At 50.4% G+C, this 17474-nt stretch overlaps 1 protein-coding gene across 1 annotated transcript in view; it reads left to right on the top strand.

The window, feature by feature from the left end:
* The window catches only part of RRP12 (ribosomal RNA processing 12 homolog), an 86236-nt gene that overhangs the window by 24108 nt on the left and 44654 nt on the right, over window positions 1–17474 (top strand). The window contains exons 8-15 of the mRNA XM_068258137.1: window positions 363–490; window positions 1292–1390; window positions 2728–2819; window positions 4310–4421; window positions 5241–5341; window positions 7750–7864; window positions 7948–8090; window positions 16384–16505. Coding sequence (XP_068114238.1) covers window positions 363–490; window positions 1292–1390; window positions 2728–2819; window positions 4310–4421; window positions 5241–5341; window positions 7750–7864; window positions 7948–8090; window positions 16384–16505 — 912 coding nt within the window. The remainder of the gene's footprint in view (window positions 1–362; window positions 491–1291; window positions 1391–2727; window positions 2820–4309; window positions 4422–5240; window positions 5342–7749; window positions 7865–7947; window positions 8091–16383; window positions 16506–17474) is intronic.

Here is a 17474-nt window from a genome sequence, read left to right as displayed (position 1 = left end):
TCTGTTTGTTAGGCGATATTTGTTGGTTATCTGCATGGTGCTGATCACATCTGTATGTTATTGGGTGATATTAGGTTATTAGTATTATTAGATGATTGTTATGAGACATTTGTTGTTTCTCTGCAGATTGCTGATCACACATCTGTGTGTTATTAGTATTATTAGGAGATATTTATCTTTTTGTTTTTGTTTTTTTTTAGACAATATTTGTTGTCTATTAGGAGATGTGTTGTCTGTTTATTAGGATATATTTGTTGTGTATCTGCAGGTTGCTGATCACACATCTGTACGTTATTAGGAGATATTTGGATTATTAGGAGATAATTGTTGTTTATTATGAGACATTTGCTGTTTCTCTGCAGGCAGTAAGGAAGCCACGACGACATTGCACATCCTGACGCTGCTGAGGGACCTCCTGCCATGTTTCCCCACCAGCGTAGTGAAGTCATGCTGTGAGACGTTACTGAAGGTCATGACCCTGAGCCACGTGGTGAGTGACGGGCGGTCGGGAATAGTCTCGTATCTCGTGGAGTCGCAGGACATCTGTGATATACCCAGTCTTATTTCACAAGCAGCTTTGGCTAATGTTAGCGGGAACACCTTGCAGCGTCACGGAGGCGTCTTACAGCCGCTGGCCACGCTTCAGTCACGTATCAGATATAGGCCACGCCTCAGCAGCCATGTTCACGAGACTAATCCTCAATTAGTGGCTAGATGGGTTTTTCCGCCGTGTTTCTCACCATGACTGTGATGGCCGAGATCCCCCATATGTTGGTGACACAGTTTTCTCCCTGGAATTTTTTCCATCCGGGTGGCGTGAAAAAGTAGCAGGGTGGGGAATATACAGGCTAGGTGCATAGAGGCAAACTTGGCATTTGCCCAGGGCCCCAGAGCCAGCTGTCGGCGCCCCAGGTCTACCCCCCATTGATATCTCTACCTGGGGCTCTGCATAGCGTGTGCTCCACTGCTGCTAATCCTCCCAGGATGGCAGTGTCCAGCGGCGCTCCTCCCACTCAGGTGTACTGTTCAGGCTCTGTGCCCCAGATGCCAGTAGTAGGCTGCCTCGCTGGTGACCCCCCCTCCCTTCCCCCCCTTACTTTGCATCCTCTGTGCATGCAATGATCTGTCGTTTTGTCTTATTTTCTATGCTTGAAAATGTTCTATAATTGACTGACTAGTTCAGGTACCCCCTAAACCGAACTAAAGTCCCCCTGCCCAATTGCATGTAGCGTGTATCATTTGTCATCAGCCATTCACTACACGTCTGACATTTTCTCACTTTGTACCGCAGATGATCACGGCTTGCGCCATGCAGGCTTTCCACGCCCTCTTCAACGCCCTGCCCGGCACCGGCGCCCTGACGCCAGAACTCAACGCTCAGATCATCACGGTGAGTGCAATAGACTTTATACCAGAATGATTTAATGGATAGGATCTTCTGAAATATAATCTCCGCTTCCTTGGGAGGTAATTGTGTGAGCTGCTGCCCTGTGACCTCTGCAGAGAACAGGAATCCGCTTCTGTGAGTGCCCCGCCCCTCTCCGCTGTGATAACCTTTGACCTCTGCAGAGGACAGGAATCCACTCCTGAAAGAGCCACGCCCCCCTCTGCTGCTGCCCTGTGACCTCTGCAGAGGGCAGGAATCCGCTTCTGTGAGTGCCACGCCCCTCTCTGCTGTGATAACCTGTGACCTCGGCAGAGGGCAGGAATTCGCTCCTGTAAGAGCCACGCCCCCTCCGCTGAAATCTTCTGCCTCTCTCTGCTGCTGCTGACCTGTGACCTCTGCAGAGGGCAGGAATCCGCTCCTCTAAGTGCTACGCCCCCTCTGCTGGTGCCATGTGACCTCTGCAGAGGGCAGGAATCCGCTTCTGTGAGTGCCACGCCCCTCTCTGCTGTGATAACCTGTGACCTCGGCAGAGGGCAGGAATTCGCTCCTGTGAGTGCCACGCCCCTCTCCGCTGAAATCTTCTGCCTCTCTCCGCTGCTGCGGCCCTGTGACCTCTGCAGAGGGCAGGAATGCGCTCCTGTACGTGCCTGCCCCCTCTGCTGCTGCCCTGTGACCTCTGCAGAGGGCAGGAATCCGATCCTGTGAGTGCCACGCCCCTCTCCGCTGAAATCTTCTGCCTCTCTCTGCTGCTGCTGCCCTGTGACCTCTGCAGAGGGCAGGAATCCGCTCCTGTAAGTGCCACGCCCCCTCTGCTGCTGCCCTATGACCTCTGCAGAGAACAGGAATCCGCTCCTGTGAGTGCCACGCCCCTCTCTGCTGTGATAACCTGTGACCTCTGCAGAGGGCAGGAATCCGCTCCTGTAAGAGCCACGCCCCCCTCTGCTGCTGCCCTGTGACCTCTGCAGAGGGCAGGAATCCGCTTCTGTGAGTGCCACGCCCCTCTCTGCTGTGATAACCTGTGACCTCTGCAGAGGGCAGGAATCCGCTCCTGTAAGAGCCACGCCCCCTCCGCTGAAATCTTCTGCCTCTCTCTGCTGCTGCTGACCTGTGACCTCTGCAGAGGGCAGGAATCCGCTCCTCTAAGTGCTACGCCCCCTCTGCTGGTGCCATGTGACCTCTGCAGAGGGCAGGAATCTGCTCCTGTAAGAGCCACGCCCCTCTCCGCTGAAATCTTCTGCCTGTAAAGGTTGGCTGTGACAAGGGGCAATGCTTGTCGGCTGAGCTGTCTGGCTTGTCCGCCGGCTGCACTGACTGACATCTCCTCTGGCTTCTCCTGACAGGCGCTGTACGACTATCTGCCCAACGAGAACGACCTGCAGCCCCTGCTGGCCTGGCTGGCGGTGATGGAGAAGGCGCATGTAAACCTGGCACGGTAATGAGATCTCCAGTCCTCACAACTCGCGCTCGGTTTATGGAGCTGAGTTATTGTTATATTGTAGTGCTTGTCCTGTGTGTGTATTATGGATACATGGATGGCTGTAAGTTACATCCAGTCACCAGAGACCAGTGACATCAGTGAGAATACAGCTTATGTATTCGCTATGTTGTATTACATGTGATGCTGTATCACGTGTTGTATGTTGCATGTGATGCTGTATCACGTGTTGTATGTCACATATGTAGCTGTATCACGTGTTCTATGGTACATATGAAGCTGTATCACGTGTTGTATGTTACATGTGAAGCTGTATCACGTGTTGTATGTTACATGTGAAGCTGTATCACGTGTTGTATGTTACATGTGAAGCTGTATCACGTGTTGTATGTTACATGTAAAGCTGTATCACGTGTGTTGTATGTTACATGTAAAGCTGTATCACGTGTTGTATGTTACATGTAAAGCTGTATCACGTGTTGTATGTTACATGTAAAGCTGTATCACGTGTTGTATGTTACATGTAAAGCTGTATCACGTGTTGTATGTTACATGTAAAGCTGTATCACGTGTTGTATGTTACATGTAAAGCTGTATCACGTGTTGTATGTTACATATGTAGCTGTATCATGTGTAGTATGGTACATATGAAGCTGTATCATGTGTTGTATGTTACATGTGAAGCTGTATCACGTGTTGTATGTTACATGTGAAGCTGTATCACGTGTTGTATGGTACATATGAAGCTGTATCATGTGTTGTATGCTACATGTGAAGCTGTATCACGTGTTGTATGTTACATATGTAGCTGTATCACGTGTTGTATGGTACATATGAAGCTGTATCATGTGTTGTATGGTACATATGTAGCTTTATCATGTGTTGTATGTTACATATGTAGCTGTATCACGTGTTGTATGGTACATATGAAGCTGTATCATGTGTTGTATGGTACATATGTAGCTTTATCATGTGTTGTATTGTACATATGAAGCTGTATCATGTGTTGTATGTTACATGTGAAGCTGTATCACGTGTTGTATGTTATATATGTAGCTGTATCATGTGTTGTATGGTACATGTGATGCTGTTTCACGTGTTGTATGTTACATGTGACGCTGTATCACGTGTTGTATGTTACATGTGAAGCTGTATCACGTGTTGTATGTTACATGTGAAGCTGTATCACGTGTTGTATGGTACATATGAAGCTGTATCACGTGTTGTATGTTACATGTGAAGCTATATCATGTGTTGTATGTTACATGTGAAGCTATATCATGTGTTGTATGTTACATGTGAAGCTATATCATGTGTTGTATGTTACATGTGAAGCTGTATCACGTGTTGTATGTTACATGTGAAGCTGTATCACGTGTTGTATGTTACATGTGAAGCTGTATCACGTGTTGTATGGTACATATGAAGCTGTATTCGTTGTTGTATGTTACATGTGAAGCTGTATAAGCTGTTCTGTGTCTCTCCAGGCTGCAGAGTGACCTGTGTCTGGGCCATCTCTCTCGCCTCTTCTCCACCTGCATGAACTGCCTTCTCTCTCCTCACCAGCAGGTGGTGTCAGCAGCTACAGCTACACTGAAGGTAATTATGGGCCCTGGTGGGTTTCTTTGTGGGAATGTCTCTCCCTGCAGAGTCAGAGGCTGCTGCCCGGTGTCTGTAGCATATTGTTTCTCCACATTACTGCAGCATGTTATGTATGGAATGCTGCGGGTAGGGGTGCAGTTGGTGGTGGGTGGAGGGTGCAGGCAGCGGGGGTGCAGTTGGTGGTGGGTGCAGGCGGCGGGTGCGGGGTGCAGTTGGTGGTGGGTGGAGGGTGCAGGCGGCGGGTGCGGGGGTGCAGGTGAGGGGGTGCAGTTGGGTGGGGGGGTGCAGTTGGTGGGTGGAGGGTGCATGTGGCAAATGCAGGTGGTGGGTGTGATGGGTGCAGGCGGCGGGTGGAGGATGCAGGTGGCGGGTGTAAAGGGTACAGTTAGTGATGGGTGCAGGCGCCGGATGCGGTGGTGCAGTTAGTGGGTGGAGGGTGCAGTTGGTAGGTAGAGGGTGCAGGTGGCGGGCGGGCGGTGCAGTTGGTGGGTGGAGGGTGCAGTTGGTGGGTAGAGGGTGCAGGTGGGTGGTGCGGTTGGTGGGTGTAGGTAGGGTCGCTGTGGTATTACCTGTATGACGGAATACTGTGGATTGATTGTCCATGGTAATCAGCCCCTGAACAAGCCTGCAGATCCGGTACTCTGACTGAAGTCTGACCATATTATCCGCATGGTGTGTGTGATTCAGACACTACTGCAGCCAAAGAGATCAGCAGGACTGCTGGGCAATCTGCATTGTTTAAATGGAAATAAATGTGTCAGCCTCCTTCTCCCTTGCACCTCAGGGGTGCTGTAATATTTCTCTCTTTCCCTGCAGGGTGTTCTTGCAGAATGTGTCGGGCCGCACATGGAAGGCATCGGCAGCGTCTCTGCTGCGTCTGGGGCGGGGTCAGCTGGCCACATCCAGAAAATGTTCAAGTGAGTTCCTCCCACCCTCTGTCACATATTAACCTCCTTAGCGGTGATCACGAGTCCAGCTCGGGTGGGAAAAAGTTGGGAGCGGTTATCCCGAGCTGAACTCGTTGTAGCCGCCGGGAGGTCTATGCAGAGCAGTGAGCGCAGCAGGCGTTTATCCGTCCCACTCCCAGGCGACCGCGGTGATTGAAATCTACGCTCTGTTTTGGCTGGCAGGGTGTAGTTTTTAATCACGGTCCGCAGCGCGCGTTCGCAGTTTCCGTCGCTCCCCTCCAATCCCGCCGTCTCTCGCTGCATCTCACAGGCTCTGCCTGTCTCTATGACGGCAGAGCCATGTGAGCCGGTCAGGAGCCGCTCCCATTGGCTTAGATTGATCACAGGGTCAGGAGCCAATGAAATCTGCTCCTGACCGGCTCACATGACTCTGCCGTCATAGAGACAGGCAGAGTCTATGTCCTGAGGATCCCGGCGAGCGGCGATTCGTCAGTATTTTACCAGTGGTCTCTGGTCCTTAAGGGGGCAGAGACCGCTGGTACTTAAAGAGACACTGAAGCGAAAAAAAAATATTATGATTTGTATGTGTAGCACAGCTAAGAAATAAAACATTAAGATCAGATACATCAGTCTAATTGTTTCCAGTACAGGAAGAGTTAAGAAACTCCAGTTGTTATCTCTATGCAAACAAGCCATTAAGCTCTCCGACTAAGTTAGTTGTGGAGAGGGCTGTTATCTGACTTTTATTATCTCAACTGTTCCTGGACTATTTACTTTTCCTCTGCTAGAGGAGAGGTCATTACTTCACAGACTGCTCTGAAAGACTCATTTTGAATGCTGAGTGTTGTGTAATCTGCACATATTATAGAATGATGCAACCTGAAAATAAAAGTATGAGAATATTTTCTTTGCTGCTAATCATCTAGTAATTATTCATAGTACACAACCAATTCACTATATCATTTTTTTTTTTTCGCTTCAGTGTCTCTTTAAGTGGTTAACATGTATAAACACATCAGAGGGCAATATAATAGCTTGGCGGATGAGCTTTTTGTCCCTAGGCTTTTACAAAGGACTAGAGGACATGATCTGCGCATGGAGGAAAAACATTTTAGCCATTTATTTAGGAAAGGGTTCTTTACAGTAAGGGCCCGTTTCCACTAGGGCGGTTTCGACAGCGATTCTGCAAAGTTTCCCCGCACATGATTCGCACGGGGAAACTCTGCCATAGGGGATGACGGCGCCACGGTGGAATCGCTTGCGGGAGCGATTCGACCGGAACCCCCTGCAGAATTTGCCGCGGAGGCTGTGAATCCCATAGCCGTGCATGGCATGGCTCATGGGGTTCGCCTGCGATCCCGCCCGCCCGCTCAGTGCGGCGTGCGTCTGCTAGACGCACGCCGCACTAGTGGAGACGAGCCCTAAAGCTGGCCACTAACAGTCCAATTTCTAGCGAAAAATCGTTTGAGCGATCAGAAATTCTGATCGGATTGGTTGTAAATAATCTCCATTGGTGGACACAATCGATTATGAACGAGTGAAAAAATATGTCGCCCGAATAAATTTTCGTCGAACGAAAATTTGGATTTTCTTGGTGGTCGTGATAGATAGGAAGCAAAGATTGGTTAGTTGATGGTGTAGTGAACGATTTTTCGTCTGATCAGAATTTCTGATCGCTCTAACGGTTTTTACGCTAGAAATTGGACAGTTAGTGGCCAGCTTAAGAGTGATTAAGATGTGGAATGCATTGCCACAGGAAGTCGTTATGGCAAACTCTATACCTGCATTTAAAGGGGGCTTAGATGCTTTCCTTGCGTTGAAAGACATCCATGGCTACAATTACTAGGTAATGCCCAGTGATGTTGATCCAGGGATTTTATCTGATTGCCATCTGGAGTCAGGAAGGAATTTTTCCCTTTAGGGGCTAATTGGACCATGCCTTGTAAGGGTTTTTCGCCTTCCTCTGGATCAACAGGGATATGTGAGGGAGCAGGCTGGTGTTGTACTTTTTCTGGTTGAACTTAATAGACGTATGTCTTTTTTTCAACCCAAATAAGTATGTAGCTCCCTGAAGCTCTTTACTGCGTCCAGAAAAGTTAACTGGCAGCATGAGTCACTCATCCAATGTTCTTTACTTTTAGTTTCAATAAATTTTTATTGGGGACATTTTCTTTAATTTATATGGTCTTCCATTTCTAATGCATCGGGGGGGAGTGGATAAGCAGACTGGTTCTGGCAACACAAGTGGTTAAAAGTTTGAGCTTAAATCCAATTTGCATTTCTACAAGTTTGATGACATGGGAGAGAATGGACGGGATCTTGTGATTTTATTGCTGTTTTGTGTTTCGGATCTTGTCTCGCTTCTCAGTGACTCGGCTTGTGAAAGTCATTCCAGTCTTACCTTTTGTCTTCACCAGATTCGTGGAAGGTGGTTTATCGTACAAGTTCCACGCTTCCTGGGCGCATGTCCTACAGGTTCTGCAGACGTTCTTCGAGGTGGCTGGAAAGTTCTGCCACCCTTTCATGAAGAAGGTGAGTTGGTAGAGTTGGCTTGTGGTGAGATTCCGGTGATCTCGGTCCTCCTGTGTGCTGATTGGCTGATGTTTGTCTTACAGTGTCTACAGACCCTCGCTGACCTGCGGATCTCACCACACTTCCCCCACACGGCAGAGCTGGACCGCACGGTGGGGGCTGCGGTGTCCAGCATGGGGCCGGAGGTGGTGCTGCAGGCGGTCCCTCTGCAGATCGACGGCACAGAGTAGGTCCCGGTGCTGCTGCTCTCGCGGTCATCTTATAGTTAGTGATGGTCAAGTAGATTTTTATGCAGCTTGAAAATGATCCAATCGAATATTACCTCAGCAGGAAAATGAGGTTCATTTTCAAAATGCAAAACTTTGCATAAATTTGCATCAACTCAGTTATTTGCATCTACTTGACCATCACTATTCAGAGTTGGGGCTGTTTTCCACTGGCTGTGATTTTTGCTATGTTTGTGAATAGATAGCGACCCACAAAGCGCTTTCTAATGGAAAATGCGTGGGTATGTTTGCATTACTGTTATGCGATTTTTTATTTTTTTTTCCCGAATTGCAAACGTCGGTCTTGCTGAATTTTTTTGTTTGTTTTCTGCTTGTGTAGAACGTATTCCTGGGCACAGGAAAATTGCTCAGCAATGGCGGGGATATGCGATTGCGATTTTTACAGGAAAACAGCCCATAATGTGGGTTCATTTTGTCAAAGCCAATGGTTTTAGCTTAAAAGGACCCCTGAAGTGAGTTATATGGAGGCTGACCTATTTATTTCCTTCTAAACAATACCAGTTGCCTGGCAGTCCTGCTAATCTCTCTGGCTGCTGTAGTGGCTGAATCACACACCTGAAACAAGCAGTGCAGCTAATCCAGTCATACTTCAGTCAAAGACAAACACTTATATAGCGCTTTTCTCCTGGCGGACTCAAAGCGCCAGAGCTGCAGCCACTAGGACGTTCTCTATAGGCAGTAGCAGTGTTAGGCCAGAGCTGCAGCCACTAGGGGAGCTCTATAGGCAGTAGCAGTGTTAGGCCAGAGCTGCAGCCACTAGGGGGCGCTCTATAGGCAGTAGCAGTGTTAGGCCAGAGCTGCAGCCACTAGGGGGCGCGCTCTATAGGCAGTAGCAGTGTTAGGCCAGAGCTGCAGCCACTAGGGGCGCTTTATAGGCAGTAGCAGTGTTAGGCCAGAGCTGCAGCCACTAGGGGGCGCTCTATAGGCATTAGCAGTGTTAGGCCAGAGCTACAGCCACTAGGGGCGCTTTATAGGCAGTAGCAGTGTTAGGCCAGAGCTGCAGCCACTAGGGGGCGCTCTATAGGCAGTAGCAGTGTTAGGCCATAGCTGCAGCCACTAGGGGAGCTCTATAGGCAGTAGCAGTGTTAGGCCAGAGCTGCAGCCACTAGGGGGCGCTCTATAGGCAGTAGCAGTGTTAGGCCAGAGCTGCAGCCACTAGGGGGCGCTCTATAGGCAGTAGCAGTGTTAGGCCAGAGCTGCAGCCACTAGGGGGCGCTCTATAGGCAGGAGCAGTGTTAGGCCAGAGCTGCAGCCACTAGGGGGAGCTCTATAGGCAGTAGCAGTGTTAGGCCAGAGCTGCAGCCACTAGGGGGCGCTCTATAGGCAGTAGCAGTGTTAGGCCAGAGCGGCAGCCTCTAGGGGGCGCTCTATAGGCAGTAGCAGTGTTAGGCCAGAGCTGCAGCCACTAGGGGGCGCACTATAGGCAGTAGCAGTGTTAAGCCAGAGCTGCAGCCACTAGGGGGCGCTCTATAGGCATTAGCAGTGTTAGGCCAGAGCTACAGCCACTAGGGGCGCTTTATAGGCAGTAGCAGTGTTAGGCCAGAGCTGCAGCCACTAGGGGAAGCTCTATAGGCAGTAGCAGTGTTAGGCCAGAGCTGCAGCCACTAGGTGGTGCTTTATAGGCAGTAGCAGTGTTAGGCCAGAGCTGCAGCCACTAGGGGGCGCTCTATAGGCATTAGCAGTGTTAGGCCAGAGCTACAGCCACTAGGGGCGCTTTATAGGCAGTAGCAGTGTTAGGCCAGAGCTGCAGCCACTAGGGGGCGCTCTATAGGCAGTAGCAGTGTTAGGCCAGAGCTGCAGCCACTAGGGGGCGCTCTATAGGCAGTAGCAGTGTTAGGCCAGAGCTGCAGCCACTAGGGGGCGCTCTATAGGCAGGAGCAGTGTTAGGCCAGAGCTGCAGCCACTAGGGGGAGCTCTATAGGCAGTAGCAGTGTTAGGCCAGAGCTGCAGCCACTAGGGGGAGCTCTATAGGCAGTAGCAGTGTTAGGCCAGAGCTGCAGCCACTAGGGGGCGCTCTATAGGCAGTAGCAGTGTTAGGCCAGAGCGGCAGCCTCTAGGGGGCGCTCTATAGGCAGTAGCAGTGTTAGGCCAGAGCTGCAGCCACTAGGGGGCGCACTATAGGCAGTAGCAGTGTTAAGCCAGAGCTGCAGCCACTAGGAGGCGCTCTATAAGCAGTAGCAGTGTTAGGCCAGAGCTGCAGCCACTAGGGGGCGCTCTATACGCAGTAGCAGCGTTAGGCCAGAGCTGCAGCCACTAGGATGCGCTCTATAGGCAGTAGCAGTGTTAGGCCAGAGCTGCAGCCACTAGGACGCGCTCTATAGACAGTAGCAGTGTTAGGCCGGAGCTGCAGCCACTAGGGGAAGCTCTATAGGCAGTAGCAGTGTTAGGCCAGAGCTGCAGCCACTAGGTGGCGCTCTATAGGCAGTAGCAGTGTTAGGTCAGAGCTGCAGCCACTAGGGGGCGCTCTATAGGCAGTAGCAGTGTTAGGCCAGAGCTGCAGCCACTAGGGGGCGCTCTATAGGCAGTAGCAGTGTTAGGCCAGAGCTGCAGCCTCTAGGGGGCGCTCTATAGGCTTAGCAGTGTTAGGCCAGAGCTGCAGCCACTATGGGGCGCTCTATAGGCAGTAGCAGTGTTAGGCCAGAGCTGCAGCCACTAGGGGGCACTCAATAGGCAGTAGCAGTGTTAAGCCAGAGCTGCAGCCGCTAGGGGGCGCTCTATAGGCAGTAGCAGTGTTAGGCCAGAGCTGCAGCCACTAGGGGGCGCTCTATAGGCAGTAGCAGTGTTAGGCCAGAGCTGCAGCCACTAGGGGGCGCTCTATAGGCAGTAGCAGTGTTAGGCCAGAGCTGCAGCCACTAGGGGGCGCTCTATAGGCAGTAGCAGTGTTAGGCCGGAGCCGCAGCCACTAGAGGGCGCTCTATAGGCAGTAGCAGTGTTAGGCCAGAGCCGAAGCCACTAGGGGGCGCTCTATAGGCAGTAGCAGTGTTAGGCCAGAGCTGCAGCCACTAGGGGGCGCTCTATAGGCAGTAGCAGTGTTAGGCCAGAGCTGAAGACACTAGAGGGCGCTCTATAGGCAGTAGCAGTGTTAGGCCAGAGCTGCAGCCATTAGGGGGCGCTCTATAGGCAGTAGCAGTGTTAGGCCAGAGCTGCAGCCACTAGGGGGCGCTCTATAGGCAGTAGCAGTTAGGCCAGAGCTGCAGCCACTAGGGAGCGCTTTATAATCAGTAGCAGTGTTAGGCCAGAGCTGCAGCCACTAGGGGGCGCTCTATAGGCAGTAGCAGTGTTAGGCCAGAGCTGCAGCCACTAGGGGGCGCTCTATAGGCAGTAGCAGTGTTAGGCCAGTGCTGCAGCCACTAGGGGGCGCTCTATAGGCAGTAGCAGTGTTAGGCCAGAGCTGCAGCCACTAGGGGGTGCTCTATAGGCAGTGGCAGTGTTAGGCCGGAGCTGCAGCCACTAGGGGGCACTCTATAGGCAATAGCAGTGTTAGGCCAGAGCTGCAGCCACTAGGGGGCGCTCTATAGGCAGTAGCAGTGTTAGGCCAGAGCTGCAGCCACTAGGGGGCGCTTCATAGGCAGTAGCAGTGTTAGACCAGAGCTGCAGCCACTAGGGGGCGCTCTATAGGCAGGAGCAGTGTTAGGCCAGAGCTGCAGCCACTAGGGGGCGCTCTATAGGCAGTAGCAGTGTTAGACCAGAGCTGCAGCCACTAGGGGTTACTCTATATGCAGTAGCAGTGTTAGGCCAGAGCTGCAGCCACTAGGGAGCGCTCTATAGGCAGTAGCAGTGTTAGGCCAGAGCTGCAGCCACTAGGAGGCACGCTATAAGCAGTAGCCGTGTTAGGCCAGAGCTGCAGCCACTAGGGGGTGCTCTATAGGCAGTAGCAGTGTTAGGCCACAGCTGCAGCCACTAGGAGGCACTCTATAGGCAGTAGCAGTGTTAGGCCAGAGCTTCAGCCACTAGGGGGAGCTCTATAGGCAGTAGCAGTGTTAGGCAAGAGCTGCAGCCACTAGGGGGCACTCTATAGGCAGTAGCAGTGTTAGACCAGAGCTGCAGCCACTAGGGGGCGTTCTATAGGCAGTAGCAGTGTTAGGCCGGAGCTGCAGCCACTAGGATGCGTTCTATAGGCAGTAGCAGTGTTAGGCCAGAGCTGCAGCCACTAGGGGGCGCTCTATAGGCAGTAGCAGTGTTAGACCAGAGCTGCAGCCACTAGGGGGCGCTCTATAGGCAGTAGCAGTGTTAGGCCAGAGCTGCAGCCACTAGGGGGCGTTCTATAGGCAGTAGCAGTGTTAGGCCAGAGCTGCAGCCACTAGGGGGCGCTCTATAGGCAGTAGCAGTGTTAGACCAGAGCTGCAGCCACTAGGGGGCGCTCTATAGGCACTAGCAGTGTTAGGCCAGAGCTGCAGCCACTAGGGGGCGCTCTATAGGCAGTAGCAGTGTTAGGCCAGAGCTGCAGCCACTAGGGGGCGCTCTATAGGCAGTAGCAGTGTTAGGCCAGAGCTGCAGCCACTAGGGGATGCTCTATAGGCAGTAGCAGTGTTAGGCCAGAGCTGCAGCCACTAGGGGGCGCTCTATAGGCAGTAGCAGTGTTAGACCAGAGCTGCAGCCACTAGGGGGCGCTCTATAGGCAGTAGCAGTGTTAGGCCAGAGCTGCAGCCACTAGGGGGCGCTCTATAGGCAGTAGCAGTGTTAGGCCAGAGCAGCAGCCACTAGGGGGCGTTCTATAGGCAGTAGCAGTGTTAGGCCAGCGCTGCAGCCACTAGGGGGCGCTCTATAGGCAGTAGCAGTGTTAGGGTGACTTGCCAAAGGTCTCCTACTGAGTAGGTGCTGGCTTACTGAACAGGCAGAGCCAAGATTTGAACCCTGGTCTCCTGTGTCAGGGGCAGAGACTTTAACCAGTACACTATCCAGCCAGTCAAAGCACCAGATCTGCTGCATGCTTGTTCAGGGGTTATGGCTAAACGTATTTGAGGCAGAGGATCAGCAGGACAGCCAGCAACTGGTATTGCTGAAAAGGCAATAAATATTGCAGTCTCTCTATCCCTCTCATCTCGGGTTCCATTCAAAGCAGAACTTTGTCACTTCATTGTGTGGAGCACTAACTGGGAACAGAATCTGTAATCCTTAGCTTTTGGAGAAGGCTTGTCCTTGTTACTGATTAGAGGAGTTTTCAGGGCCACAATCCACACCCAGCTCCGCCCCTCCCCCTCATCCCTGCCCCTCCCCCTCATCCCTGCCCCTCCCCCTCATCCCTGCCCCTCCCTCTCATCCCCGCCCCTCCCTCTCATCCCCGCCCTTCCCCGCTCATTCTGGTTAAAGTGGATCCAAGATAAACTTTTACTCATTGCATATTTGTGTTCCTTTCATATAGTTTATAGGGCATTCCTCAAGCCAAATACTTTTGTTTAGTTTTAATACTATAATTCCATATAAACTAAACAAGCCTTCGCCCACAGCTCCTCCAGAGTGCACTCTGACTTGTAGCAAGAGCTTATGGGAGCTCAGTCTGGGCAGGAGGAGGGGGAGGTGTTACTAGCCAGAGATTTCAGAGGCAGAGGGGAGGAGGAGAGGGGAGTGACGTTTTCACAGGCTGATGGCTGAAGATACAGATAATCCTGCCTGTGTGTAACGTTTACAAACAACATGGCTGCTGTCATTGTATCACAGGAAGAAATAATCATATTCTATTGAAGCTGTTTGCATCTAGATTTGCTGTGTAAACTATCTAAACTTTAGATAAGATATATAGACAAGTTACTTGCTATAGTTATTTTTTCATCTCGGATCCACTTTAATGTTACACCTTCTCTAGAAATGGATCCAAAATGAATGGCAGCAGGTGGAGATTCTGTGCCGGCATACCCCTCTTTTCTGGAGGGAGCAAGGCAAATGTATCAATTGCATTAAAGCTGTAAAGACAATAAGTGTCTATGTCACCCTGGGGATCAGGTCCTGATAGCTGCAGGTGATAGTAGCTTTCCGTGTCTGCAACCTTAAAGCGGACCTGATGATATAACTAAAAAAAGGTGTTTCACTTATCTGGGGCTTCGGTTAGCCCCCTGCAGCGTCCTGGTGCCCACGCAGTTTCCAAACAATCCTGTGTTCCCCTGCTGCAGATCACTTTTGTTCACGTCGACTTCTAAGTCTGTGTCCACTGCGCCTGTGTGACCCTGGCCACACACCTCCTCGTACGCGCTCCCGTGGCCAGGAGAGTTTTGCGCGGTACGAGAAAATCTCTACTGCGCCTGTGCAGTAAGACGTGCGCAGCCAGGGACGCGCAGGCACAGTGGACAGCGACTTCCAGAAGCGAAAGTGAGCCACGGTGGGGGAATGGAGTATTGTTTGGTAACTGCGAGGACAGAGGATGGCTGCAGGCGGCTGGCAGAAGCCCCAGGTAAGTGAAACTTTTATACAGTGGAGGAAATAATTATTTGACCCCTCACTGATTTTGTAAGTTTGTCCAATGACAAAGAAATGAAGTCTCAGAACAGTATCATTTCAATGGTAGGTTTATTTTAACAGTGGCAGATAGCACATCAAAAGGAAAATCGAAAAAATAACCTTAAATAAAAGATAGCAACTGATTTGCATTTCATTGAGTGAAATACGTTTTTGAACCCTCTAACAATAAAAGACTTAATACTTAGTGGAAAAACCCTTGTTTGCAAGCACAGAGGTCAAACGTTTCTTGTAATTGATGAACAAGTTTGCACACATTTTAGGAGGAATGTTGGTCCACTCCTCTTTGCAGATCATCTCTAAATCCCTAAGGTTTCGAGGCTGTCTCTGTGCAACTCTGAGCTTGAGCTCCCTCCATAGGTTTTCTATTGGATTAAGGTCCGGAGACTGACTAGGCCACTCCATGACCTTAATGTGCTTCTTCTTGAGCCACTCCTTTGTTGCATTTGCTGTATGTTTTGGGTCATTGTCGTGCTGGAACACCCATCCACGACCCATTTTCAGTTTCCTGGCAGAGGGAAGGAGGTTGTCGTTCAGGATTTTACGATACATGGCTCCGTCCATTTTCCCGTTAATGCGATTAAGTTGTCCTGTGCCCTTAGCAGAAAAACACCCCCAAAGCAAAATGTTTCCACCCCCATGCTTGACGGTGGGGACGGTGTTTTTGGGTTATAGGCAGCATTTTTCTTCCTCCAAACACAGCGATTTGAGTTAATGCCAAAGAGCTCTATTTTGGTCTCATCAGACCACAGCACCTTCTCCCAGTCACTCACAGAATCATTCAGGTGTTCATTGGCAAACTTCAGACGGCCCTGCATATGTGCCTTCTTGAGCAGGGGGACCTTGCGAGCCCTGCAGGATTTTAATCCATTGCGGTGTAATGTGTTTCCAATGGTTTTCTTGGTGACTGTGGTCCCTGCTAATTTGAGGTCACTCACTAACTCCTCCCGTGTAGTTCTAGGATGCTTTTTCACCTTTCTCAGAACCATTGACACCCCACGAGGTGAGATCTTGCGTGGAGCCCCAGAGCGAGGTCGATTGATGGTCATTTTGTGCTCCTTCCATTTTCGAACAATCGCACCAACAGTTGTCACCTTCTCTCCCAGCTTCTTGCTAATGGTTTTGTAGCCCATTCCAGCCTTGTGCAGGTCTACAATTTTGTCTCTGACATCCTTGGACAGCTCTTTGGTCTTTCCCATGTTGGAGAGTTTGGAGTCTGCTTGATTGATTGATTCTGTGGACAGGTGTCTTTTATACAGGTGACTAGTTAAGACAGGTGTCCTTAATGAGGGTGACTAATTGAGTAGAAGTGTCTAACCACTCTGTGGGAGCCAGAACTCTTAATGGTTGGTAGGGGTTCAAAAACTTATTTCACTCAATGAAATGCAAATCAGTTGCTATCTTTTATTTAAGGTTATTTTTTCGATTTTCCTTTTGATGTGCTATCTGCCACTGTTAAAATAAACCTACCATTGAAATGATACTGTTCTGAGACTTTTCATTTCTTTGTCATTGGACAAACTTCCAAAATCAGTGAGGGGGTCAAATAATTATTTCCTCCACTGTATATAATCTTTTCAGGTCCCCTTTAAGGGGGGATATTTTGTTGCTCATGTCTTGCGATTATGATTTAATCTCACCACAGTTGATGTTCTGGCTTTTGGAGAGGTGATTGGGGACATGTTGGAACGGTAATCGGGTTAATGGATCTGGCAGAGTGAATCCCGCGTGTATGCTATAACAGGAAATGGTACTAACATCTGACTGTCCCTCTTCTGTCAGGGAGACGTGTGACTTCCCCCGCAGCTGGTTGGTTCCTGTCATCCGCGATCATGTGAAGAACACGGAGTTGGGATTTTTCACCAGATATTTCCTTCCGCTGGCAACCGCTGTGAAGAAGCGAGGTGAGCCTCATCTGTGATGCCTCTCTTTCTCTCTCTTTCTCTCTCACTCTCTTTTTCACACTCACTCTCTCACGTACACACACACTCTCTCACTCACACTCTCTCTCACTCACACTCTCTCTCACTCTCTTTCTTTCTCACACACACACACACACTCACTTTCTCTCTCTCTCAATCTCTCAATCTCTCACACAGACGCGCACACACTGTTACTGTGTGGAATAGATTCCAGGACACCAGAGTCTCCTACTAGTCCTGTGACAGTGAAGCAGAACCTCTTCAGAGATGTTTCCTTGAAATTAGTTCTGCTGTGTTTGGCATCCGATGCTTCTGTTCAGCACTCACCAGTTACTGGTGTTTGGATCAGTTCCTTGGTCTGGATTGTTGCTTGTGTACTATCTGCATGGACTTGTTCTCCCTTTGCCTGCATGGGTTTCCTTCAGGCACTGTTTCATGCATTCCAAAAACACGACTGAAGGTTAACTGGCTTCACACTCTCAAAATAAATTGGCCCCAGACTCAGGTATCCGACTGTGCCGGGGATAGAGACTTGACTAATGTTTAGATAAGAGCAGCCCATTGCTCTTTGTAGCTGCTTAGGTGGGCTGTGTCCTCTGGGGGAAAAACTCCTTACCAGGGCTGTGCAGTTGCTACAAAATCATTCGACTCCTCAGTTAATGAAACCACTGACTCCAGGCCGGGCAGAGGCAGAGGCAAGAGAGGTTCCAGCCTCAGGACGCAGTGTAGGAGGGGGCACACAACTCACTCAGCTATCATTCCCCTATTGTGTTTGAAGCAGGGAGAAATACGAAAAGGGGATCTATGACAGCGACTGCAAGCCAGAGAACTAGAGATTAAGGGGGTGGGGGGGTTAGGGCGCCTCTTAGTGTAATAGCAATAAGTGTGTGACGGCTGGGGTGGGAGGGATGGAGGGGCGCACTTTGGTGTCTCAGCCTTGGGGGGTGAAGG

This window comes from Hyperolius riggenbachi, chromosome 10 (genome assembly GCF_040937935.1).
Source record: "Hyperolius riggenbachi isolate aHypRig1 chromosome 10, aHypRig1.pri, whole genome shotgun sequence".
Taxonomy (NCBI): domain Eukaryota; kingdom Metazoa; phylum Chordata; class Amphibia; order Anura; family Hyperoliidae; genus Hyperolius; species Hyperolius riggenbachi.
The sequence above is the reverse complement of the archived record's forward strand: the minus strand, read 5'-3'. Positions and strand labels throughout refer to the sequence as shown.